Genomic DNA, 27,967 nt, shown 5'->3' on the forward strand with positions numbered 1-27,967 from the left:
CCTATGTTTTCTTCTATGCAGTTTATTGTGTCAGGTCTTATGCTTAAGTCTTTGATCCATTTTGAATTAACTTTGGTACATGGTGACAAATAGCAGTCCAGTTTCATTCTTTTGCACGTGGCTATCCAATTCTCCCAGCACCATTTATTGAAGAGGCTGTCTTTGCTCCATTGTATGTTTTTAGCTTCTTTGTCAAAAATTATCTGTCCATATTTATGTGGTTTTATTTCTGGGTTCTCAATTCTATTCCATTGGTCTATGTGTCTGTTTTTCTGCCAATACCATGCTGTTTTCATTATTGTGGCCCTGTAGTACAAGCCAAAGTCAGGAAGTGTGATACCTCCATTATAGTTCTTTGCAGCTTTGTTTACGGTGGCCAAGACATGGAAACAACCAAAATGTCCTTCGATAGATGAATGGATAAAGAAGTTGTGGTATATATACACAATGGAATACTATTCGGCGGTAAGAAAAGATGATATAGGAACATTTGTGACAACATGGATGGATCTTGAGAGTGTAATGTTGAGCGAAATGTTACAGAAAAAGCAGAGTGATTTCACTGATATGTGGTTTATAAACCAAAAGCAACAAAAGAACAAGACAAACAAATGAGAAACAGAAACTTATAGACACAGACAATGTTTTGGTGGTTGCCAGAGGGTAAGGGGGGTGGGGGGTGGGAGATGAGGGTAAGGGGGATCGAATATATGGTGATGGAAAGAGAACTGACTCTGGGTGATGAACACACAATGGGATTTATAGATGATGTAATACAGAATTGTACTCCTGAAATCTATGTAATTTTACTAACAATTGTCACCCCAATAAATTTAATAAAAAAAAAATTAAAAAAAAAGAATGTATTTTTTTAAAATTAAAGTTTATTGGGGTGGCAATTGTTAGTAAAGTTACATAGATTTCAGGTGTACAATTCTGTATTACATCATCTATATATCACATTGTGTGTTCACCATCCAGAGTCAGTTCTTTCCATCACCATATATTTGATTCCCTTTACCCTCATCTACCACCCCTCTCCCACTTACCCTCTGAAAACAACAAAAGAACAAGACAAACAATTGAAGAAACAAAAACTCATAGACACAGACAATAGTTTAGTGGTTACCAGACTCAAGAATATTCAGTTTTCTTTATCTACAATAATGTCTGACCTACGAAGTACAAATAACCCTGTGAATCAAGCTCACATCCATGGGTATTTTACAAAGTGCACACAAGTGCGAAGAATAGATAACCCAAAGCTGGGAAAGGCAGAAGGGGTCTGTAGGGAGCTGGAGCATTAAGGGTTAAGAAAATGTAACTTCAAGCAGAGTTTGGGAGGATGGCTGAGGGAGACTCCGATAAGCATAAAAAACAAACAGACACCTGCTGTTCTGGGGATGAGAAATTACCAAAGAGATAAAGACAGTCAGGGCCAAACTTTGAGAAAACATAACTAATCTGTACTTGCTGCCTCAGCTGCTCTATGTAATCTTGTTTCTGTGTGTATAAAAGAAAGCTGGCTTCATGATAAAATTCAAAGTATGAGAGAAGCTGAACCTTTAAAATTTGATGCAGCTCAGGCTGCCTCTGAGTTTGTTGATGTTCTTAGGAGTGTTTTGCCCTCTATGCCTTATATTACCCATTCTGTTATAATATTTCTTACATTGAGCATCTGTGTCTGCTTGGTTCTGTGCCTACTCCCCATCCTCATCAGATGTTTCATCAACAAAATGTTAGACTTACGAGCTGACATCCATCAGCTTGAGCTTAAGGCAAGCAATACGCTTCTCTCTCCTGTGCATTTATGAGGGACGGGTTAGTCAACGACGGGTAAATATTTGGGAGCCACTTCAACACCTAAGACAGGGCTTGTATGATAAAATATGAGTACCAATGACGGGTAAGTTGAGGCAGGCGTCCTAAAACACCTAAGACAGGCACCGTCACCTCGCCATCCTGGCTGGATGGATTTTGTTCCTATAAAATAAAAAAGGGGGAGATGTGGGGAGCCATGGTTGCAGTTAACTTTAAAGCCTTAACAGGATGGTTCGGTTTATACTTAACCTATTTCCTCCCCCTGAAGCAATTGTCTCTGCCTGCATCTGGAGAGTGCTTGCATGCTGCTCAGGAATGTGGTGGGAGTGGCCAGTTCCCAGAACAGAAGGCTGATGCCTATCAGGGCAATTGATGAGATAATTACTTTTGGGAGTTTCAGTAAATTTTGTGTCTCCTGTGTTAAAGTTAAAGATTTACTGTTAACTAGGTAATGCATTTTTGTGCTTGTTAAACTGCACGTCCACAGAAGGTATAAATTCTGGGGACAGAATAAACTCAGCGTCTTCAGGATCACTGAAGTCCGCGATCGCCATCATCATATGTGTGAGTATCTTTTTTTTCATTCCCACTCCCCTTGTCAGGAACCGTTCGACTCGTGGCGGCTGGCCCGCCACAGGGTCTTGGATGTTAGAAACGCCGTTGGGTAAAAGCTGTATTATAGTCAGATGTTTGATATTTGGTAGAGTGCAACATAATTTGCTTCTTCTTGGTATTCTCATTTCTGGTGCTTTACAAAGTATAATTTCCAGTTGAGTATAATCACTGGCACAACTTTCTCCCATTGTGTATCAGTACAGGTGAAGAGGAGAGAGACAGAAACACAATGGAGAAATTTTATTCTATCTGGAAGAACACATTTTGTTATGGAGATGGTGACGATTTCCACTACAAAATCACCCAGGGAAGTCAAAAGTTCACATCATTCTTGAATCCCCAAACACCCGCACAGCTAAGGCCACTTACGGTGGTGCTATACGGTCCTGCGGGTGTTGGGAAAACCACACTGGCAAAGAAGGTGATGCTGGACTGGACCCAGGACAACCTCCCAGAGACACTCAGTGCGGCCTTCTATCTCAGCTGCAAGGAGCTCAACCACAAGGGGGCGTGCACTTTTGCAGAGCTGATGTCTAAGAACTGGCCAGATTTGCAGGAAGCTGGTCCAGAGAGCCTCACCCAGGCACACAAAGTCCTGATTGTCATCGATGGTTTCGATGAGCTGAGAGTCCCCTCGGGGTCACTCATCCATGACATTTGTGGTGACTGGAAGAAGCGCAAGCCGGTGCCCGTCCTCCTGGGGAGTTTGCTGAAGAGAAAAATGTTACCCAAGGCCACTTTGCTGATCACCACTAGGCCGGGGGCCCTGAGAGAGCTCCGGCTCCTGCTGGAACAGCCGCTCCTCATGGAAATCGAGGGGCTCTTAGAGCTGGACAGGAGGGAGTATTTCTTGAAACAGTTTCAAGACGAGGATCAGGCACTGCGAGCTTTCGACTTGATGAAGAGCAATCCAGCTTTGTTCCACATGGGCTCGGCTCCTGCCGTGTGCTGGGTTGTGTGCACTTGTCTGAAACTGCAGATGGAGAAGGGGGAAGACCCGGGCCCCACGTGCCAAACCACCACCTCGCTGTTCCTGCGTTTCCTGTGCAGCCAGTTCACAGCGGGCCCTGGCAGCTGCCCCAGCCAGCACCTCGTGGCGCCAGTGAAGGCTCTGTGTGTCCTGGCTGCTGAGGGCGTGTGGACGCAGACATCTGTGTTCGATGGAGAAGACCTGGGGAGACTCGGGGTAGAGGAGTGTGACCTCCGTCCTTTCCTGGACAAGAACGTCCTCCAGAAGGACGGAGACTGTGGGGGCTGCTACTCCTTCATCCACCTCAGTGTCCAGCAGCTGTTAGCGGCCATGTTCTACCTTCTGGAGAGCGAGGAGGAGGAAGACGGAGAGAGCCCCAGAGGGGGTATTGGGGACGTGCAGAAGCTGCTCTCCAGGGAAGAAAGGCTGAAGAACCCCAGCCTGACCCACGTCGTGTACTTCTTATTCGGCCTCTCGAACAAGGAGCGGGCCAGGGAGCTGGAGACCACTTTTGGCTGCCGAGTGTCGATGGGCATCAAGCAGGAACTACTGAAATCCAAGTCCAGTGGGAATAAACCCTTCTCCTCAGTGATGGCCATGAAGGAGGTGCTGTACTGTCTTTACGAGTCTCAGGACGAGCAGCTCATAGAGGAAGCGATGGTCCACGTGAAGGACATGTCTCTGCATTTGAAAAACAAAATGGACATCATGTACTCATCCTTCTGCCTCAAGCACTGTCAAAACTTGCAGAAAATCTCACTGCAGGTAGAAAAGGGGCTATTCCTGGAGAATGACACTGCATCAGAATCTGACACATGGGTCCAGAGGTAAGAACAGTCACTTCTTACTCTACTGGTTCTCCCACCTTTGGCTTCATTTCGTACATTGGGAAGAGGACAGGCTCCTGCTCCCTGTGGCTTAAGGTCGGTGTTTTCTTCTGGCTGGAATTGCCTCCTGCCGGCTCACCATTCAAGATAGGTTCCATGATGTTCAGACTAGGAATGGGGTCTTTGGAACCTTTAAAAAAACTTTAAATTAAATTTATTGGGGTAACATCAGTTAGTAACATTACATAAATTTCAGGCGTACAACTTTATAGTACAACATCTGTGTACTCCATTGTATGCTCATCATCCGAAGTGTAGTATGCTTCTGTTTTAGTGTTATAGTTTTCATGTGGGGAATGGGTTAGGATGTGCCTGGACACTCCCAACATTAATACATTTTCTCCCTACCAATTCCTTTTTAAAAAACTATAGTCACCAAAACAACAACAACAACAACAACAAATACCCAAACAACAACAACCAAAACGAAAACAAAAACCCAACAAAAAGACACAACTATAGTCACCATTTTGTATGTTATATCTCTGTGTCATATTTATTTTACGACTGGAATATGTATGTTTTGACTCCCTTCATCCATTTCACTCAAACTTTGCCTGGGCCAATGACCAGTCTGTTCTCTGTATCTATGAGTTTAGTGTGTTCTTTTCCTTCCTTCCTTCCTTCCTTCCTTCCTTCCTTCCTTCCTTCCTTCCTTCCTTCCTCCCTCCCTCCCTCCCTCCCTCCCTCCCTCCCTCCCTCCCTCCCTCTCTCTCTCTCTCTCTCTCTTTCAGATTCCGCATGTAGGTGAGATCATACAATATTTGTCTTTTTCTGTCTGACTTATTTCATGCAGCATATCCTCAAGGTGCAGCCATGTTGCGGTAAATGGCAAAATTTTCTGTTTTATGGCTGAATAACATTCCATTGCATATAAGTACCACGTTTTCTTTATCCACTCATCCATTAATGAAAACTTAGGTTGTCTCCATTTCTTGGCTATTGTGAATAGTGCTGCTACATGTGGGGTGTTGATATCTTTTTGAGATGGTAATTTTGTTTTCTTCAGATAAATACACAGGAGTGGAATTTCTGGGTCATACAGTAGTTCTATTTTTAATTTTTTTGAGGAACCTTCACACTGTTTCCAATTCACATCCGCATCAGCAGTGCACAGAAGTTCCCTTTTTTCCACATCCTCACCAATACTTGTTATCTCTTGTCTTTTTGATGACAGCAATTCTAATAATTGAGAGATGATATCTTATTGTGGTTTTGCTTTGTATTTCTCTAAGGATTAGAGGTGTTGAGCACCTTTACATGTAGCTGTTGGCCATCTGTATGTCTTCTTTGGGAAAATGTCAATTCAGGTCCTCTGCCCATTTTATGGGTCTATATCAAACTAAAAACTTCTGCACAGTAAAGAAACCATCAATAAAAGAAAGAGGCAACCAATGGAATGAGAGAAGATATTTGTAAACAACACCTCCAATAAGGGGCTAATATCCAAAATATGTAAAGAACTCATACAATTCAACAACAACAAAAGATCCAATTAAAAATGGATTTTTTCCATTGAGTTGTGCGAGTTCTTTTTATATTTTGGATATCAACCCCTTATTAGAGCTATGATTTATAAATATTTCCTCCCATTCTGCAGGTTACTTTTCATTTATTGATGGTTTTTCAGAACAACCTAATGCTTTTCATGACTTTTCCCAGATGTACTGTTAATAGATGCTCCTGTCCATCACTTCCTCCTAGGTCACAGAGCGACTATCACACTCTTTGTCTCTGGACGGATCTTTGCTCTGTGTTCAGTTCAAACAAGAACCTGAAATTTCTGGATGTGGGTCAAAGCTTCCTGAGTCACTCCTCCATGAGGATTCTTTGTGAGCAGATTACCCGTGTTACCTGTCATCTCCAGAAGGTGGTGTAAGTAGATGCTAATTTTGCGATGGCTGTCCTCAGGCATTTTTAATGTGAGACCCATATTTGAATGTTAGACCTGGTTTCAAACAGCCAGGTGCTCAGAACACAAAGAAATGAAATGGTTCCCATCCTTAAATGTGTCTAGTGGGAGAATTATATGTCATATTGTCATTTTCATGAAATCTGGCCAAGAGTTTGGATCCTTCCATACATACGCTGTGAGGCGTGTTTGAAACTTGACCCGTAGGAAAAATAGGCATGTGCATGTCAGAAAGAGACCTGCGGTGGGAACTGGGGAAATATTTCAGAGAGATAAGTTCAAATATGTGCATAAGAACATGTTGGAGAGACAATGATGAGCTTATAATTAGTGTGTAGAGTGGGATTGAGAAATGAGTGTGAGTAAGGTAGGTTGTGGCAGATGTGAGTCATGATGTGGGCCACTTGGACAGATGACTATGAGGACATCCTTTTCTTTTTATTTATTATTTTCTTTATTAGTTTCAGGTGTACAAAACAATGTAATAGACATTTACACCCCTCACAAAGTGATAAACCCCCCAATCTACTACCCTCTGACATTGTATATAGCTGTTAACAATACCATTGACTATATTCCCTATGCTGTACTTTACATCCTGTAAATATATGTGTATATAGATATTCAGTTTCAGGTGTATAGCACATTGGGCAGGCATCTACACAATCTATGATGTGATCCCCCTGATAAGTCCAGTGCCCATCTGGCACCCTACATAATCTTTGCAACATTATTGATTATATTCCCCGTACTGTATTTCATATCCCTGTGACTATACTGTGATTACTAACTGGCACTTTCTAATCCCTTCACCTGCTTCCCCATTCCCAACCCCTCCCATCTAGCAACCATCAGTTTTTCCCTCTATACCTCTGAGTCTATTTCTGAGTTTAGTTTGCTCATTTATTCTGTTTTTCAGATTCCACATATAAGTGAGATTATATGGTATTTGTCTTTCTCAATCTGACTTATTTCACTTAGCATAATATTCTCTAGGTCTATCCAGGTTGTTGCAAATGGTAAGATTTCATTCTTTTTTATGGCCAAGTAATAATCCCTTGCGTAAATGTACCACAGTTTCTCTATCCAATCATCTATTGACGGGCATTTCAGTTGTTTCCATATCTTGGCTATTGTGAATAGCACTGCAATAAACATAGGGGTTCATATATTTTTCTGAATTAGTGTTTTGAATTTATTTGGATAGGTACCCAGGAGTCATAAGGTAGTTCCATTTTCAATTTTTTGAGATACTTCCATACTGTTTTCCATAGTGGCTCCACCAATCTGCAACTCTACCAACAGTGCACGAGGGTTCCCTTTTCTCCACATCCTCACCAACACTTGTTGTTCATTGATTTATTGATGATAGGCCATTCTGACCGGAGTGAGGTGGTATCTCATTGAGGTTTTTATTTACATTTCTCTTATGATTAGTGATGTTGAGCATTTTTTCCATATGTCTGTTGGCCTGTATGTCCTCTTTAGAGAAATGTCTCTTCATGTCCTCTGTCCATTTTTTAAATTGGGTTGTTTGTTTTTTCGGCGTTGAGTTTTATAAATTTTGGATATTAACCCCTTATTAGATGTATCATTGGTAAATATCTTCCTCCCATTCAGTAGAATGTCTTTTTGTTTTATCGATGATTTCCTTTGCCATAAAAATACCTTTTAGTTTGATGTAGTCCCACATGTTTATTTTTTCTTTTGCTTCCCTTGCCCAAGGGGATAGATCAGTAAAAGTATTTCTAAGGGTTATGTCTGCAAATTTACTCCCTATATTTTCTTCTAGGAGTTTTATGTTTCGAGTGTTACATTTAGGTTTTTAATTCATTTTGAATTTATTCTTGTTTATGTGGTAGAAGGTGGTCCATTTTCATTTTTTTTGCATGTATCTGTCCAGTTTTCCCATCACCATTTATTAAATAGACTGTATTTACCCCAATGTAAATTCTTGCTTCCATTGTCATTTATTGACTGACCATATAGGCATAGATTTATTTATGGGCTCTCTATTTTGTTCCATTGATCTGTGTGTCTCTTTTTATGCCAATACCATGATGTTTTGATTACTATAGCTTTGTAGAATGATTTGATGCCAGGTAGTGTGATACCTCCCACTTTGTTCTTATTTCTCAAGATTGTTGTGGCTATTTCGGGTGTTTTATGGTTCCATTTAAACTTTAGCATTATTTGTTCTAGTTCTGTGAAAAATATCATTGGTAATTTGATAGGGATTGCATTGAGTCTGTATATTGCCTTTGGTAGTATGGAAATTTTAACTATATTAATTCTTCCTATCCATGAGCATGGTATATGTTTTAATTTATTTGTATCTTCTTTAATTTATCTCTTTGATGTCTTCTAATTTTCTGAGTACAGGTCTTTTACTTCCCTGGCTAAATTTATTTCTAAGTATTTTATTGTTTTTGAAGGAATTGTGAATGGGATTGTTTTCTTAATTTCTCTTTAAGATAGTTTGTTATTGGTGTATACAAATGGTATAGACTTTTCAACTAACACATGTTCAGGGGATAAACTTCGTAAGTTCTGTTCAAAACTCCATACAGATACATTGCTGAAACTTTCCCCTAAATCAACATTCTGTAGAAGCCTTAATTAATCCATTGAAAATGTAGTCCTATTTACTTACAACAAATAGCTATGCCACACATCAGTTGACTGTACCTGCTGATGTCAGGTGACAGATAGCTTATCTAGGAATGTCATGGAGTGTGTGTGTACACAGCAACAAAATCTAACATGGGCCAATGCCAGTAAAGATGTCGATTTCTTCTGTATGGCCTTGAAAAGCTTACACTGCTCTTTTTTTTCTTTAAATTAAAGTTTATTGGGGTGACGATTGCTAGTAAAGTTACATTACTCTGCTGTTTTTGTAAGGCATTACATGAGAACAAGAATTAAAAGACACTTGTAATTTGCATCACTAAGAGTTTAGGACAGTTTAAGCAGGGGCTCTGAATGTCTTATTCTGACTCTGTGCTGAAAATTTGATTTTGGAGCTTCTTTTAGATAAGACACAGGGAATGTTCACTATCTTAAAATGAAGGGTCAAGACTAATTGCATGTTTAGAGAGAAGAGCATTTCACAACAGGAGGATAGATCGCCTGGTTTGGAGGCACTGGGTGAAAGCAGGCTAAGATGCTCTAACAGTACACGTGGAAATAAATATCTGAATAAGAGTGTAGTTAAAGAGACAGTCACGTGGGTGTTGATTGTATCTCAAATTAGGGTGCATTAAGCATGCTTTAAAAAGAGACCCTGAAAAAGTCCTTTCTTTTGTTATTTCCTACTATGTATACAGGATAATTTATGAGCTAGCTTCATTATTGTATAACATGAAGTTGATTGACTGTTAATGTTTAAGAAGGTGGCATAGTTTACGTGCTAGGAAAACCTTCTTATTTTTTTATGCTGAGTTGTTTCTTGAAGCTTAGCATTTGATTACAGAAAATCCATGTTATAACCCACTTACGGTTTATTTTAATCCAATTTAATATTCCACAATCATGCTAGCTGACAGGGAAATTAAAAAAACACACAAAAAACTCTTAACGGTCCATACCTTCAAGGAGTCTGTAACTTATTTATTATCTTAGAAACCATAGCTTGCTGTAGCCTAAATCAGAACTGCTTTGTAGAAATGTAGATGACCACATGGGGGTATGGGGGTAAGTGATTTATTCTTACTAGACAAAGCCAGTAAGTGTTGAGGGGGAGGGGAAGACGTTTGTGAGCTGCAGGTTGAAAGGAATGATATGACACAGAAAACAAGGTTAGGGATGTTTCATCTGGAGAACAGCATGGGCAAAGATGAGAGTGAGCCAGCCCTTCACTGCCTCTTTCCATCTTCCCTTCCATCACTATGTACCACTTGAATTCACAGTCCCTCGTGTTGCTCTTCCCAGCTGTCATTCCACTGACTTGTTCTTCAAGTGAGCATATCAGACTGTCTTCCCCCTTTCCATCTTGACTTGTGACATCTCGTCTTACAGTTTTCACAGCACCAACTATCTATTGCTTCCAAAATGGAATCCCTCCTTTTTATTTTTCCTAGGATTAAAAATGTCTCCCCTGCCGAAGCATATCAGGACTTCTGTCTGGCTTTCACTGGTAAGAAGACTTTGACTCACCTGACCCTGGAAGGCAGTGTCCACAGTGAGAAGATGCTGCTGCTGTTGTGTGAGACCCTGAAACACTTGAGATGTAATCTGCATTATTTGAGGTAGATCTCATGCCATTGCTGTTCTCAGCATTGAAAGCATGCTGTGAGCTCTGCTGTGCTGCTGGGTGAACTAGACAGAAGAGGGTACCACGCTGAGTGCATGTCATGCTACACAGGAGAACATATCCTCAACTAGAACCTGGATGGGGTTTCAGCCTCTGCTCTTTCCGGAGATAGCTTGTCCTCTGCATTGACTACCAAGCCCAGAATGCAAAGAAACACCCAGAATTTTGTGTCATCCTCTAGCTTAGGGACATGGTATTACAGGCTGCATTTTGCCTTCCTGCTGTGATTCAAAATGGCCATCGACCTTAACTGGCCACTGAGTAATGCTATAGAAGCATCAAGTATCCTGTTCCTGGTAGCTCACTGGTTGGGGAGATTCCTCTTTCCTCAGTGAACTCCCATAATGAGTGCTCTGACTATCATCACACATCTTTAGGGTACCAGTTTTCCCTCCAGACTCAGATGCATAGCAACCTGAGGTACCAGCTAGTGGCACAGGTTTTTGGATTTGGAAATGACCTCAAGTCCTGCTCTGACATTTATGAGGTATACACACAAATGGGAATGTTTACCACTTTTGATGGTACTCTTTTTCATATAATTAAAAAAACATCTGTTATTCTAAAATTTTTAAAACTTAATTTATTTTTAATTAGTTTCAGGTGTACAGAACAATGTAATAGTTAGACATTTATCATTTATACTCCTCACAAAGTGATAAACTCCCTCCCCCAATCTACTACCCCTCTGATATCGCATATAGCCATTGCATTTCCACTGTCTCTATTCCTAATGCTGTACTCCACTTCTTGTGAATATATGTGTGTGTGTGTGTGTGTGTGTGTATATATATATATATATATATATATATATATATATTTATAGTTGACATTCATTATTATTCAGCTTCAGGTGTACAGCAGTTATCAGGCATCTACATTATCCCTGAAGTGGTCTCCCTAATAAGACAAGTGTCCATCGGATACCCTACAAAATATTTACAACATTATTAATTATATTCCCCAAACAGACTTTTGTATCCCCGTGGCAATCTTGTGGTTACCGATTGTGCTTTCTAATCCCCTCACCTTCTCCTTTATCCCCACCCTCCCATCTAGCAACCCTCAGTTTTTCTTCTATATCTGAGACTGTTTCTGACTAGTTCATTTGTTGATTCTTTTCTTTAGAGTCTACATATAAGTGAGATAATAAGGTATTAGTCTTTCTCTGTCTGACTTATTTCACTTAACATAATGTTTTTTAGGTCCATCCATGTTGTTGCAAATGGTAAGATTTCATTCTTCTTTATGGCTGCGTAATACTCCATTGTATAAATGTACCACAGTTTCTTTCCCCCCCCCCCTTATTTCCACGACTCCCCACTCCAGTTCAAGCCATTGTGTCTCAGTCTAGTTGTGTAGGACAAAGCTCCCTGGCCCATGCTGGTATTATGAGCCTTACGCCTCCCCTGGCTGAAGCTGTCAGTCTCCGATTGTAGGTTGGCCGTTCACAGCAGCTCTCGCTGGCTGCTGGCCACTCACTCACACTGGCCACCGGATGCTCATGGCAGCACACGGCAGCCCTTGGCATCCCACAGCAGCTAATGCTGACCTCTAGCTGCTCGCTGGCAGCCCAGCTCCAGGGAGACCCATTGTTCACAATCTTAGCTGTAGAGGGTACAGTTCACTGGCCTATGTGGGAATCAAACCGGTGACCTCAGTGTTAGGAGCACGGCGCTCCAACCACCTGAGCAACTGGGACGGCTCATACCATACATAGTTTATTAATCCAGTTGTCTACCGATAGGCATTTCGGTTGTTTCCATGTCTTGGCTATTGTGAATAGTGCTGCAATAAACATGGGAGTGCATAGATTTTTTCGAATTAGCATTTTGGAATTCTCTGGATAGATACCCAAGAGTGGAATTGCTGGGTCATAAGGTAGTTCCATTTCCAGTTTTTTGAGATACCTCCATACTGTTTTCCATAGTGACTGCACCAATCTGCAATCCCATCAACAGTGCATGAGGGTTCCCTTTTCTCCACATCCTCACCAGTACTTGTTCTTTGTTGATTTATTGATGACAGCCATTTTGACTGGGGTGAGGTGGTATCTCATTGTGGTTTTTATTTGCACTTCTCTAATGATTAGGAAGGTTGAGCATTTTTTCATATGTCTGTTTGCCATCTGTATGTCCTCTTTAGAAAAATGTCTCTTCATGTCCTCTGCCCATTTTTAAAATTGGGTTGTTTGTGTTTTTGGAGTTGAGGCGAAAGAGTGTTTTTTTTAATTATAAATTTTGGATGTTAACCCTTTATCGGATATATCATTGATAAATACCTTTTCCCATTCAGTAGGATCCCTTTTTGTTTTATTTATTTTTATTTTTATCTTTTTCTTCTTTTTTTTTTAAATTAAAGTTTATTGGGGTGACAATTGTTAGTAAAATTACATAGATTTCAGGTGTACAATTCTGTATTACATCATCTATAAATCTCATTGTGTGTTCACCACCCAGAGTCAGTTCTCCTTCCATCATCATATATTTGATCCCCTTTACCTTCATCTCCCACCCCCCACCCCCCTTACCCTCTGGTAACCACTAAACTATTGTCTGTATCTATGAGTTTTTGTTTCTCATTTGTTTGTCTTGGTCTTTTGTTGTTTTTGGTTTATATACCACATATCTGTGAAATCATATGGTTCTCTGCTTTTTCTGTCTGACTTATTTCGCTTAGACTTTTTGTTTTATTGATGGTTTCCTTTGCTGTGAAAAAGATTTTTTAGTTTGACGTAATCCCATATGTTTATTTTTCCTCTTACTTCCCTTGCCTGAGGGTATATATCAGTAAAAATATTACTCCAGGTAATGTCTGTAAACTTTCTTCCTGTATTTTCTTCTAGGAGTTTTATGGTTTCAGATCTTACATTTAAGTCTTTAATGAATTTTGAATTTTTTCTTGTATATGTGTAAGAAGGTGGTCCAGCTTCGTTTTTTTGCATGTGTCTGTCCAGGTTTCCCAGCACCATTTATTGAATAGACTGTCTTTACACCACCGTAAATTCTTATTTCCATTGTCGTAGATTAAATGACCATATAGGCATGGATTTATTTCTGGGCTCTCTATTCTGTTCCATTGATCTGTGTGTCTGTTTTTATGCCAGTTCCGTGCTGTTGTGATTTTGTAGCCTTGTAGTATAATATGATGTCAGGTATTGTGATACCGCCCACTTTGTTCTTATTTCTCAAGAACACAGAGGCTATCCGGGGTCTTTTATGGTTCCATTTAATTTTAGGATTATATGTTCTATTTCTGTGAAAAATATCCTTTGTAGTTTGATAGGCATTACATTGAATCTGTATATTGCCTTAGGCAGTATGGACATTTAAACAATACTAATTCTTCCTATCCATGATCATGGTATGTGTTTCCATCTATTTGTATCTTCTTTAATTTCTCTCTGCAGTGTCTTATAATTTTCTAAGAACAGGTCTTTTACTTCTTTGGTTAAATTTATTCCTAGGTATTTTATAGTCTTTGAATGGGATTGTTTTCTTAATTTTTCCTTCTGATGTTTTATTATTAGTATATACAAATGCAACTGATTTCTGAATATTAATTTTGTATCCTGCTACTTTACTAAATTCATTTATCAGTTCTAATAGTTTTTGGGTGGAGTCCGTGGGGTTCTCGATATATGGTATCATGTCATTTGCATATAACGACAATTTCACTTCCTCCTTACCAATTTGGATGCCTTTTATTTCTTTTTCTTGTCTGATTGCTGTGACTAGAACTTCCAGAACTGTGTTGAATAGAAGTGGACAAAATGGGCAACCTTACCTTGTTTCTGATCTTAAGGGGAATGGTTTTAGCTGTTTCCCATTGAGTATGATGTTACTTGTGGGTTTATCATATATGGCCTTTATTTTGTTGTGATACGGTTCCTCTATTCCCACTTTCTTGAGTTCTTATCATAAATGGCTGCTGGATTTTGTCAAATGCTGTTTCTGCATCTACTGATATGATCATATGATTTTTATTTTTCATTTTGTTAATGGAGTGTATCACATTAATTGATTTGTGGATGTTGAACCAAATTTGCATACCAGGAATGAACCCACTTGATCATGGTGTACGGTCTTTTTAATATATTGCTGAATACTGTTCGCTAACATTTTGTTGAGAATTTTTGCATCTATGTTCATTAGGGATATCAGCCTGTAGTTTTCTTTTCTTTGTAATGTCTTTGTCTGATTTTGGGATCAGGGCGATAATGGCCTTGTAAAAATTGTTTGGGAGTCTTCCCTCCTTTTGGATTTTTTTGGATACTTTGAGGAGAATAGGTGATAATTCTTTTTTAAATGTTTTGTAAAATTCCCCTGTAAAGCCATCTGTTCCAGGGCTTTTGTTTGTTGGGAGCTTGTTGATTACTGATTCAATATCCCTGGTAGTAATCAGGCTATTCAGGTTTTCCGTTTCTTCTTGAGTTAGCCTGGGAAAGTTGTATGCTTCTAGAAAATTGTCCATTTCTTCCAGATTGTCTAATTTGTTGGCATATAGTTGTTCATAGTAATTTCTTAATTTTTTTTTGTATTTCTGTGATGTCTGTTGTCACTTTTCCTGTTTCATTTCTGAGATTATCAATTTGGGTCCTCTCTTTTTTTTCAATGAGTCTGGCTAAAGGTTTGTCAATTTTATCTTCTTGAAAAACCACCTCTTGGATTCATTGATCATTTGCATTTTTTTCTTTTTTTCTTTTTTTTTGGTCTCTATTTCATTTATTTCCACTCTGATCTTTATTATCTCTTTACTTGTACTCATTTTGGGCTTATCTTGCTGTCCTTTTTCCAGATCCCTTAAGTGTAAGGATAAACTGTTGATTTGTGATTTTTCTTGTTTCTTTAAGTAGGCTATGAATTTCCTTCTTAGGACTGCTTTCACTGCATCTCATAGATTATGGGTCGTTGAGTTTTCATTTTTGTATGTCTCAAGATATCTTTTGATTTCTTCCTTGATCTCATTGCTGACGCATTAATTTTTTAGTAACATATTACTCAGCCTCCATGTATTTGTGTGTCTTCCAGTTTTTTTCCTGTAGTTGATTTCTTTTCTTTATTTTTCCCCCCATCAGAACTGTAGTTGATTTCGAATTTCATAGCACTGTGGTCAGAGAAAGCAACTGGTATGATTTCAATTTTCTTAAAAATCAAGACTTGTTTTGTGGCCTAACATGTGGTCTATCTTGGAAAATGTCCATGTGCGCTTGAGAAGAACGTATATTCTGCAGCTTTGGGATGAAATGCTCTGAAAATGTTGATTAAATCCAAGTGGTCCAATGTATCATTTAAGGCCACTGTTTCCATATTTATTTTCTGTCTGGAAGGCCTGTCCCTTGTTGTCAGAGGTGTGTTGAGGTCCCCTACTATGATAGTGTTACTGTTGATCTCTGTCTTAGTGTCAGTCAATATCTGCTTTATGTATTTAGGTGCTCCTATGTTGGGTGCATAGATGTTTACTAGGGTTATGTCCTCTTGTTGGATCGATCCCTTTATTATTATGTAGTGCCCATCTTTGTCTTTTAATGTATTCTTCATTTTAAAGTCTTTTTGTCAGATGTAAGTATTGCTACAGGAGCTTTTTTCTCATTTCCATTTGCATGAAATATATTACTCCAACCCTTCACTTTCAGCCTGTGTGTCTTTTGATCTGAGGTGAGTCTCTTGTATACAAAATATGCAAAGGTCTTATTTTCTTATCCACACAGCCACCCTATGTCTTTTGATTGGAGCCTTTAATCCATTTACATTTAAAATGATTATTGATAGGTACATAGTTATTGCCATTTTTAAAATTTGTAGTTAGATTGTTTTCATCTTTCTTCTGCTTACAGAAGCTCTTTTAATATTTCCTGAAATTCTGGGTTGGTGGTAATAAATTCCTTTAGCTTTTTCTTTTCTGGTAAGCTCTTTATCTCTCCTTCAATTTTAAATGATAGCCTTGCTGTGTAAAGCAATCTAGGTTGTAGGCCTTTGTTTTTCATCACTTTGAGTATCTCCTGCCACTCCTTTCTGGCTTGCAAAGTTTCTGTAGAAAAGTCATTTGATAGTCTTATGGGAGTTCCCTTGTATATAACCTGACGTCTTTCTCTTACTGCTGTTAGGATTCTCTCTTTGTCTTTAACCTTTGCCATTTTAACTATAATGTGTCTTGGTGTGGACCTGTTTGGGTTTATCTTGGTTGGAACTCTCTGCACTTCCCGGGCTTGTATGTCAGTTTCCTTCACCAGGTTAGGGAAGTTTTCGGTCATTATTACTTCAAATATGTTCTCAATCCCTTGCTTCCTCTCTTCACCTTCTGGTTTTTCTATGATGTGCATGATGTTACACTTGATGTTATCCCAGAGGTCTCTTAAATGATTTTCATTGTTTTTAATTCTTTTTTCTTTTTGTTGTTCTGTTTGGGTGATCTCTGCTAACTTGTCTTCTAAGTCGCTGATTCGATCCTCTGCCTCATTTAACCTACCGGTAATTCCTTCAGGTGTGTTCTTTATTTCAATTATTGTATTCTTGCGTTCTAACTGGTTTTTCTTTATGATTTCTCTATCCTTCTTTATGTTGTCACTAAGCTCCTTAAACATTCTTATCATCAGTGTTCTGAACTATGTCTCTGATAGGTTCGTTACCCCTATTTCATTTGGTTCCAATTCTGGAGGTTTCTTCTGTTCTTTTATTTGGGACATGTTTCTTTCTTTCCCCATTCTAGCCAACACTCTGTGTTTTCTTCGATGTATTGAGTAGAATCCCTAGGGTTCTTGGTCTTTGCTGGGTGATCTTATGTAGTATGTGACTTTTATATTTGACTTGCACCACTTCCCTATTCTCCTGTGTGTGTGCTCCAAAGGTTACCCTTGTGTTGTATGTATTGCCCTGTTAAAGTTGATCTTTAATTGCCTTTGGCTTGTCAGTAGGTGGGATTGACTCCTAGGCTGACTAGTTGTGAGACTTGGCTCTGCCCACAGTGGATGTTCTGCTGCGTGAGGGTTGACCGCTCAAATGAGGCTTGGCCCCTATGGGCTCTTGTGCCTGTAGAGAATTCCCTCTGCGTGTGTCACCTGTAGGTCAAACCCGGTAGTATTCTGGTTTGGTCTGGAGTTGGCCTCTGGCTGTGTTGAATCTTGTGCCTCTTGTGCTGGGCCCTGGTGTAGGGCGATTTCAGAACAAAGCAAATCACCAAGCACAACAACAGCAACAACAACAACAATGAAGAAAAAAACCAAATACACTAACGTGAAAACAACCGATAACCCACACTCAACACAGGCAGAATATGAAAGATACGAAAAGAAAAAAAAGCAGCTCCAGTTTTGGCTTAAGCCCACCAAGCAATCTCCAGGTTGTTCTCTGCTGTACAAAGAGTCCTTGAGTCTTGTAGAGGCAGAGCCGGTTGGCTGGCGCCCAGAGTGACACTGGGACTGCACTTCTAGATGAGTGGGGCTGTGGGGTGTGGATGGTAGTTTTTACAAAGTCAGTGCAGTTTCTGCTCTCACCTGCACATTTGCGTGCTGAGTGTACCACAGCCAACCCCGTGCCCAGATCTTCTGAGTCTAAGGGCACTTCTTTTGACAGGGCATGTGGAGGGCATGAGATTTCTGAGCTGTTGAAAGCCCAGAGGTGCCTCTGCCACCTGCTGCTGACCACTGAGTGTGTCTCCGCAGTTGTAATTGCCCTGCCCTAGGCAGGCCAGAAAAGGTGGGTGCTGGGGATGGAGGAGTCTTCCAGTGATGTCACACTCTTCCCAACCTCTTCACTAGGTCACAGCGGCAAACAGGGTCTTCCCAGATCTTGAGCTCTATGGCTCCTCTGTAATCCGACACTACTCCTCAAGCTGGGCCCTCCAGCTTGAGACTCTGGAAGGGTAGAGGTAGGATTGCTGTGGGAGAGTGTGGGGAGGGGCCCAGGTACGGCATTTACTTCTTTGTCTGACCTAGGGCCCAGCTGGAGGTCTCAGCTGAGGTTACTGCCTCAAACACTGGATATGCTAGGAAGGAGAGATCTCTATGGGATGCAGGGAAAGAGCCCACCTCCTGGCTCTTGTGATCTCTGTTCTGTCCTGGGTCGTCCTGCGTCTACGTAACCGCGGATGCGGGCCACGTCTCCACATCGCTCCCTTCCCTCTTCCCCTGCTCGTACGGTTTGCCCACCTTCAAGTAATCCTCATAGGAGTCTCTTGCTGTTCCGTGTGATGAACAGAGTCCTTTGATGGGTTGTAGACGTTGAATTTGTGGTAAGTTCTGGAGGAGAACTCAGGAAGACCACCTCACTATGGCTATTCCTATGACATCTCTCCAACATTAATCTGTTATTCTAAAGTTTTGATAAGTGATATTTCTAAGTGGATAATTTAAGTCTCCAAAATGACAAATAGCTGATGTGGAATCTTCAGTTTGTGTTTATGTGATTTGAGACAGTTTAAAATTCACCTTGTATTCCATTATTTAAGTAAACTTGTAATGTCCTTGTTATAGGTTAAGCTCTGAGGGAGGAAAAGTACTAATTTAAGCACTCCAATTTTTCCTATGACATACATCCTAACAATCACAGGATGTGGATGGATTACTTTCTTTATTTGCTTGACATAAAGGTGTTGTCTCTCCTCAAAGTACAGGGAAAAAAGAATATTACAAAGGTTAAGTAACTTGCAAAGATTTTGAATATGGTAAGAGGCAGAACCATGATTCAAACAATAAGATTGTCCCAGAGTTCCATACTCTGTTCTGTGTCTGTAAGAGTAGCTGGATTTCAGAGCCTAATATAAGGGATTAATGGATTGCCTCTATGTTCTCCCAAACAATGGCATTCATATTCCCATCAACAGAAAGAGTTCCTAATTCTCCATATCCTTGCAACACTTAAACTCAACAAATTTTGGACCTAGTTGCCTAAGGGTCAAATTGTATCTCCTTGTTTTAATTTGCCTCTTCCTTAATAGTTTATGAAATTGACCTTTTTTTAGTAGAAATCTACACTTTATTTATTTATTTTTCATTAAATTTATTGGGGTGACATTGGTTCATAAAATTATATAAGTTTCAAGTGTACATTTCTATAATACATCATCTGTGTATTGCATTGTGTGTTCACCACCAAGAGTCAGTTCTCCTTCCATCACCATGTATTTGAGGGGGTCAGATATATGAAATTGAACTTTTTGAGTATCAGGCATCAATATTTTTCCGCTATAGAATCCAATATCTAGATCTCAGCAAGATTAGTACAGACTCAGTCATGGAACATGATCGTATTAAAAAATGACATGTGAAAAATAGGTCATGTTGGTGAAATTTCACACAGAATAGTATATAGATTTTTTTTTCTCTTAGAAATGAGGCTGGATGTTGACCAAATGACCAGGAGGATATTTGAAGAAACAAAGGAAATCAACTCTCTCCAACAATTCAGACCAGGGTTGGACACATATTGGAGTAGAATGAGATAAAAACCAAGGATATAATCTTTGGGGAAACATAATAAGATGATAGGGCCTCTCTCTGTCCTCCCAGAAGAATGACTTGCCCCCATGTATCCCACAGGTTGGGGTCTTGTTCTGACATCACTCAGCAGTGGGATAATTTCTCCTTGGCCCTTGAAACCAACCAGTCCCTGAAATGCCTGGATCTCATGGCCAGTGAGCTCCTGGATGAAGGCGTTAAGTTGCTGTGCACTACTCTGAGACACCCAAAGTGCTTCCTGCAGAGATTGTCGTAAGTCTTTGCTCTTCCATGGAGAGAGTTTATTGTCTCGGCCACATAGAGAAGAGCAATGGTAGTATCAGACTTTCAGGGTAACCCATATGTGACCTACTGATGTAGACATCTGGTTCTCAGTTTTTGGTCCCAGGCAGATGATTCATGCATTTTGCTTGCACTTCTCTCATTTCTGATCCTTCATGGCTGTGATCACCAGAACAAGATAGAGAGGGTGTGTTCAGTAAGGAGGGTTGTCGGTTGAGAAGGTTGGACTTTGGAAATATTTTCACCATCTTGCCATGTGTGTGGTCAAGAAGGTTGGATTTTGGAAACATTTTCGCCATCTTACCATGTGTGTGGTGCTTCTGTAGGATGGAAAACTGTCACCTTACGGAAGCCTGTTGCAAGGAGCTTTCTTCTGCTTTGATTGTTACCCAGAGACTGACACACCTGTGCTTGGCCAAGAACAACCTTGGAGATGGTGGGGTGAAACTTCTGTGTGAAGGCTTGAGTTACCCCGAATGTCAATTACAGACCCTGGTGTAAGTCCCTGCTGTGTGTGTGTGTGTGTGTGTGTGTGTGTGTGTGTGTGTGTATTTGTGTATGTGTTGTATGTAAGATTGGTAGGACAGATGAAACTATTTAATAATTCTGCCTGAATGAAATTGGCAAGACCCTGGTACAAATTAGGGAAAGAACAGGTAGAATCACAGACATTAGTATTTGCCTACTTTTCAGAGCAGAATTTCCTTTCTGGCCTTTTCCTATTCTAGGAAGCTGGCATAGATGATTGGTTCTGAGATCTGATGTTTTTTGTATGTTTTTTGAGTTCTTAAGACATACTTCCCCTTGCGTTTGGGGATGGATTGAGGTATATGGTATGGGTTGAAAAGTTTTTGTTTTTTGTAAAGAGCCAGATGGTGAGCACTTTAGACTTTGTAGGCCATATGGTCTCTATTATAGTTGTTTGACTTTGCTGTTGTCATGAGAACATATAAAGGAACAGGTGTGGCTGTGTTCCAATAAAACATTGTTTACAAAAAACAGGTGGTGGGCTGGATTTGACCCATGGGCTGTAGTTTGCTCACCTTGTTACACAGGAACAAGCCCAACATGAAGTACCTGTACCCATTAGAATCACAGGTAGGGCAACATTCAAGAGACTGTGTAGAGGTAGAGACCTATTTCTGTTCAGAAATTCTATCTGGTTTTTATTTCTCTGGGGCTTTTGCTGTCCTAGAAAACCACTGTCTGACAGTTATCTCTAGGCTTCTAGCTGGTCCTAGAAACTCCCAATGTCTCAATCTAGGGTATACCTTAAGCACATACGCCCCAATCATTTAAAACTAAATAGGAAAAATGAGTATTTGGCTTCTAGTAGCAGATAGAGAAAATTTAAAAAAGCCTATAAAATTTTACATATGATATTGCTCTGTAAATGGCCCTGTTTTAAAGTTAGAGTTGATTTAGGCATCTAAACAACAACAAAAAATGCCTGAAGCTTATTAAGCACTTAGTGTGTGTCAAGGACTCTACTACATTTTACAAGAATTATCATTTTAATCCTTACAACCACATGCAATGGTTACTTTTATTTCAATTTTACTAATTAGAAAATTGAAGCTTCACCACTTAGCTTGCCTGTGGGCATATCTGGGTAGTAGGTACGAAGCCTCCTCTATTAACAGAGTTGTGAACAATTATTACTTTAAATACATAAAGCCAGTGTTTGACCAAGCCTTCATTTTGTAGGCTGTCTAAACTTAATTTTAGACTTTGTTTTAGTCTCCCTCCCTAAACTCCCCAGTTCACATATGATTTTAGGATTTTACGTACTACAAAGCATGACATCTTTTGGTCCAGTTGCCATCCATCTCCTCTTTGTCATGTCCCTTCAGGTTCCATAGCGTCAGTTGCTATGATGCCATGCTTGGGACACAGGGCTGTCAGGGTCGATTGTAGACCCACCTGCCTGAATGGGCCACATGACCATCCTTCTCTGTGGTCTGGTCTCCTCACCAGGAGGGTTTGTAGAAGTCTAAGCTTGCAGGGGAGTCTACAGCATTTAAACTAGAAACACAGCCACTAAGATATCAGGGATGCCAAGCTTCTGTGTGCATTACAATTCTGTTGTGGCAATTAAGTACAAGACTTGAAGTAAAATAGAAAAGACAGGGAGAGTGGAATCCTAATGACCTAACCATGCAGAAAATAAATGAGGACTCAGATTCAGTCTTGAGTCTGTCTGAACCCAGAGCCTAAGCTCTTGACCTATATGATATGCTGCTGTTCTAGGAGATGTATCTTAGGAGATGTGTGTGTTCCTCCATAACAAAAGGTGGCAGTCAAAGGCCACTTTCACCCTCTACCACCTTGGCAGGGTGGAGGTGATGTAATCACCACTCCATTTGCATGTTTTTATGTACAAGCCTCCCTGAAACTATATGGCTCGAGTAGAAGATATGTAATGTTGTAAGTGACAACTACCTCATAGGGCATGTGTCACAGAGGGATAACAGACTTCTGTTCTTATGACTGTCCTTGTAGGTTGTGTCATTGCAACATAACCAGACATGGATGCAAATATATCTCAAAGCTTCTCCAAAGAGACTCCAGCCTAACACACTTGGACTTGGGTTTCAATCTCATAGCTACCGGATTGTGGTTTCTCTGTGAGGCTTTGAAGAAGCCAAACTGTAACCTAATATATCTGGGGTAGGTACTCTTGCTCATTTTTAAGGTGTTTTGGAAATATTGAACCTCTCTGAGATATTTTATCATGTAAACTGTAATAGTATCGCTCTTGGTCCAATTTTAGGAGCAAACCCTACAGAAATTGAATACAGGTAACTGGGTGCTTACAAAGTCAGTCAGAGGGCCTGGAAGAGTGGCATGTAAATGGGGCTCCAGTGAAGTGGATTTCCGGAGTGCAGTGCTTCTCCTGGGCTCAGTGATTAGAACACTGTGGGCCTGCCACAGCGCAGTACCCAGAGAACTATAGATGGGTACTACCCCCCAGGAAATGCAATGGTACCCTCAACAAGATGTCAATCTTAGCCTCATTTCTCTCTTCCAAGTCAGTGAAATGCATATTATTGATGCAATGTACTTTTCAACAAGATCCCTGATGGAGAGGCGAGGTCATGGAAATACTTTTTCCACCTTGCAGAGACCAGAAAAACACTAGAACATATAAGGTGCTTTTGTTTTCTATCATGGGTATACTTGGGAACTCTTAAAAGCCTTGGTGGTCAGTTATTCTATTCTTTAGGTTCCACATATAAGTGAGATCATATGGTATTTGTCTTTCTCTGTCTTACTTATATTTCACTTAGCATAATGTTCTCTAGGTCCATCCATGTTGTTGCAAATGGTAAGATTTCATTCTTCTTTATGGCTGAGTAATACTCCATTGTATAAATGTACCAGTTTCTTTTTTTCTTTAAATTTTAAACATTTTTTATTAGTTTCAGGTGTACAAAACAATGTAATAGTTAGACATTTATCATTTATATCCCTCACACAGTGATAACCCCTCTCGCCCCATCCACTATGTCTCTGACATCGTACACAGCCATTACATTTCCACTGTCTCTACTCCTAATGCTGTACTCCACTTCTTGTGGAGTTTATATATATATATAAACTTGTAGTTGACATTCATTATTGTTCAGCTTCAGCTTCATGTGTACCGTGTAGTGATCAGGCATCTACATCATCCCTGAGGTGGTCTCCCTAATGAGACAAGTGTCCATCGGATACCCTACAAAATCTTTACAACATTATTGATTACATTCCCCAAATTGACTTTCATATCCCCGTGGCAACCTTGTAGTTACTGATTGTGCTTTCTAATCCCCTCACCTTCCCCCTTATCCCCACCCCTCCTCCCATCTAGCAACCCTCAGTTTTTCCTCTATGTCTCTGAGACTGTTTCTGATTAATCATTCATTTATTCTTTTCTTTAAATTCCACATATAAGTGAGATCATATGGTATTTGTCTTTCTCTGTCTGATTTATTTCACTTAACATAATGTTCTCTAGGTCCATCCATGTTGTTGCAAATGGTAAGATTTCTTTCTTCTTTATGGCTGCGTAATACTCCATTGTATAAATGTACCACAGTTTCTTAATCCAGTCATCTACTGACGGGCATTTTGGTTGTTTTCATGTCTTGGCTATTGTATATAGTGCTGCAATAAACATAGGGGTGGATACATTTTTTTGAATTAGAGTTTTGGATTTCTTCAGATAGATACCTAGGAGTGGAATTGCTGGGTCATAAGGTAGTTCCATTTTCAGACTTTTGAGATACCTCCAAACTGTTTTCCATAGTGGCTGCACCAATCTGCAATCCCACCAACAGTGCATGAGGGATCACTTTTCTCCACATCTGTGCCAGCACTTGTTGGTTTATTGATGATAGCCATTCTCACAGGAGCGAGGTGGTATTTCATTGTGGTTTTTATTTGCATTTCTCTAATGATTAGTGAGGTTGAGCATTTTTTCATATGTCTGTTTGCCATCCACAGACTAACCAGACACAGCCTCAGAGATATAGAGAAAAAACTGGGGAGTGCTAGATGAGAGGACGTGTGGGGATGAGGGAGAGCGTGAGGGGATTAGACAGCACAATCGGTAACCACAAAATTGCCACGGGGATACGAAAGACAGTTTGGGGAATATAATCAATAATGTTGTAAAGATTTTGTAGGGTATCGAATGGACACTTGTCTTATTAGGGAGACCACTTCAGGGATGGTGTAGATGCCTGATCACTGTGCTGTACACCTGAAGCTGAATAATAATGAATGTAAACTATAACAGCATAAGGAATAGAGACAGTGGAAATGTAATGGCTGTATACAATGTCAGAGGGATAGTAGATTGGGGGAGGGGTTTATCACTTTATGAGGGGTATAAATGTCTAACGATTGCATTGTTTTGTACATCTGAAACTAATAATAAAAATTAAAAAAAGTCTTGGTGGTCAGAATTCCCTCAGACAATTCCAATGTTCAGTTAAGTTTGAGCTCCCCTGAATTAGAAGTTGGAGAACATGCTGAGCAAACACTTCCACAGCATCTAAAGATGGGGGTTCATCCAGATGACTGGATAAGGACCCAGCACCATAGCAAAGCCATGGACTAGGGACTCTGACATCACACTATGGTTCAGATCCCATCATATATTTATTTGCTGTGACTTCAGACATTCAATTTTCCCCTTATGAAATGAATGATTCTTCTATGTGACTCATTCTCATAACAGCACAGTTAGTGCATTTATTGAGTTACTTTGTGCACTTGTCAACCTCCTTGTACACACTTTTATATAACAAGCATGTGAATCTGTGTTACCAAGCGTGTTCTCTGTGGCTGAGCCACTTCCTATCTCTCTAACTTTATCTCATGCTTTGTCTCCTCATTCTTGTGTATATCACTTAAGTCTTCCCTCTCCCACTCCCTGTTCTTTCCCACTGCAAGGTCTTTTTTCTTACTGTTTTTTTTTTCTGATTAGAGCACTGAGACTGCAATTTTCAGGGTTGTCTGCTAATATTTCACTTTTCACCTTGGTTACTGTGGGGAAGAACTAGTTTGAATAGTTCAGGGATCTCCTGACTATCCTCTTACAGCATGCTCTGTTTCCTATAACAAGTAATAAACTGATTGCAGTAGGATTATTCCACCCAATCACTGGAACTGTAAATTTTTTAAAACTTAATTTTGTTGAGGTGAAATTCACACACTATAAAAGGAACCATTTGAAAGTGTACAATGCAGTAGTATTTAGTATACTTACAATGTTGTATAACCCTGCCACTATCTAGTTCTAGAACTTTTTTACCACCCCAAATGGAAACTTAAAACCTGTAAACAGTCAGCTCCCCTCCCACAGCCCCTGGCACCACAAATCTGCTTTCTGTCTCTATGGATTGATCTATTTTATATATTTCATATAAACGGACTCATTTTTGTGGTGTGTGTGTGTGTGTGTGTGTCTTCTTCCAGTTAGTGTAACATTTTCAATGTTTAGCCACATTGTAGCATGTGTACATACTTCATTCCTTATACGGCTAAAGCACATCCTATTGTATGGATATAACACAATTAGTCAATTCATTTACTCATTCATGGTAGATTTTATTTCAGAGAGGAATTGAATTTATTTTCTGTATCTGCAGCGCCTGTCATAGTGCCTGGGGCAACAGAGGGATGGCTGGAGACACCACATGTAGGTGTGCACTGTGGTGCAGTGCTCAAGGGCACATGGCTCAGGGGTCCCTGTGGCTTGAGCCAGCTGGCTAGGCTCTGTATTAGCTGGCCTGAGCTGTAGCCCCTGCAAGTGGTGCCCCCTATGTCCTCCACAGGCAATGGCATCTTTGAGTCTAGAAAGAGCTCTAGGGAAAGCTGGTAAGGAGTGGGAGTCTTGATAACATATCATGTATTGGCGAGTAGAGTTAACGCAACTTGCTGTAAGGGCTGAAAGAAAACAGTCCAATCCTTCTATTCACTGACTGTAAGGCTTCTGATCTTTTCACTCCTTCCTTCATTTCACACGTCATATTCAAACCATTTGGAGGTACCCCTTTCCAGATGCTGAGAAGATGACAACCTTTCCCCCCACTCCTGACACTCTCGTCTGAGCTACCACCTCTCACATGGACTGTTGCATGATCTCCGAGCTGGTCTGCAGGTGTTGGTCCTTGATTTCCTGAAGTTTGTTCTCAACTCATCACCCTGATGTACCTCTCAAGTTGCAAGCCATACCACAGCACCTGTGCTTCAAAAGACTCAGAAGCTCCCCGTATCACTCCCCATATCACCTGAAGGTTTTTTGCATAGCCTACAAGACCCTACGGTGTCCTCTTATCAGTTAGGAGCCACTCTTTCTACTTTCCCCAGCTTGGTATTTTGGCTACACTGACTTACTTCCTCCAGTGACCATAATGTTTCACTCTCTACCTTTAGGGTTTTTCTTTTTCTTTCTTTTTTTTTTTGGTATCATCTTCCCAGTAAGGAATTCATGGACCACCACACACCTACCTAATCATTTTCTGGCTGACTTACCCTAATAATTTGTCCATTATCCACTATCTTCAATACATTATCCACTGTCTTATGTCCAATGTCACTAAAATAAGCTCCATAAAGAAAATAATTTCTTTCCCCATTTCTTCACTGCTAGGTCCTCAACAAGTCAGAGTATGCCTGGCAACAAGGTAGGTTCTGAAATAGAACTTGTTCAGTGAATGATTTGGTGTCTGTCCTCTTTCTCAACAGACTATGTGGCTGTTCCATCACGTCTTTCTGTTGCCAGGATCTTGCATCTGCTCTCACTAGCAATTGGAGGCTGGAGACTCTGGACCTCGGTGAGAATATCTTGGGGAAGAGTGGAATAGCAGTGCTCTTTGAGGCTTTGAAACAAAATAATGGCCCCTTAAAGACACTCAGGCTGAAGATGGATGAATCTAGTGTGGAAATCCAGAAGCTGTTGAAAGAAATGAAAGACAACAACCCCAAACTGACAATAGATTGTAAGGATTCCAGAACAAGCAGATCCTCGTATTGCGACTTCCTTTCCTGAATGCCCTGAGATAATTCTTCAGTAATTACACATCTCTCTCATGACATCCCATTAATGAAGACCAGAGGGTCAAATGTTAATGACTGGGTCAAAATGTAGAATTGAGCACTGACTTTCACTCTCTGGTTTACAGCAAATTCTGCACAAGTCACTTACCCACTTTATGTCAAA

The 27,967-nt window shown here is 40.2% G+C and overlaps 1 protein-coding gene across 1 annotated transcript; it reads left to right on the forward strand.

The window, feature by feature from the left end:
• Positions 1-1,166: 1,166 nt before the first annotated feature.
• On the forward strand, positions 1,167-27,948 carry NLRP7 (NLR family pyrin domain containing 7). Its single transcript, XM_088800722.1, has 8 exons — positions 1,167-1,219; positions 2,635-4,233; positions 6,055-6,168; positions 10,285-10,452; positions 20,053-20,223; positions 20,580-20,750; positions 22,756-22,923; positions 27,493-27,948. Exons 1-8 carry the CDS (start codon positions 1,167-1,169, stop codon positions 27,794-27,796), a joined length of 2,748 nt encoding a protein of 915 aa, XP_088656848.1. The 3' UTR covers positions 27,797-27,948.
• The last annotated feature ends 19 nt before the right edge of the window (positions 27,949-27,967 follow it).

Source organism: Rhinolophus sinicus, chromosome 8 (assembly GCF_057876585.1).
Source record: "Rhinolophus sinicus isolate RSI-liver-muscle chromosome 8, RSI-T2T, whole genome shotgun sequence".
NCBI classification, from domain to species: Eukaryota; Metazoa; Chordata; class Mammalia; order Chiroptera; family Rhinolophidae; genus Rhinolophus; species Rhinolophus sinicus.

Coding starts and splice junctions, on each gene's coding strand:
- NLRP7 (XM_088800722.1), top strand. CDS start 1,167: ATGTCTGACCTACGAAGTACAAATAACCCTGTGAATCAAGCTCACATC. Junction 1,220..2,634: donor AATCAAGCTCACATCCATGG/GTATTTTACAAA, acceptor ATTGTGTATCAG/TACAGGTGAAGAGGAGAGAG. Junction 10,453..20,052: donor TGTAATCTGCATTATTTGAG/GTAGATCTCATG, acceptor TGTATCCCACAG/GTTGGGGTCTTGTTCTGACA.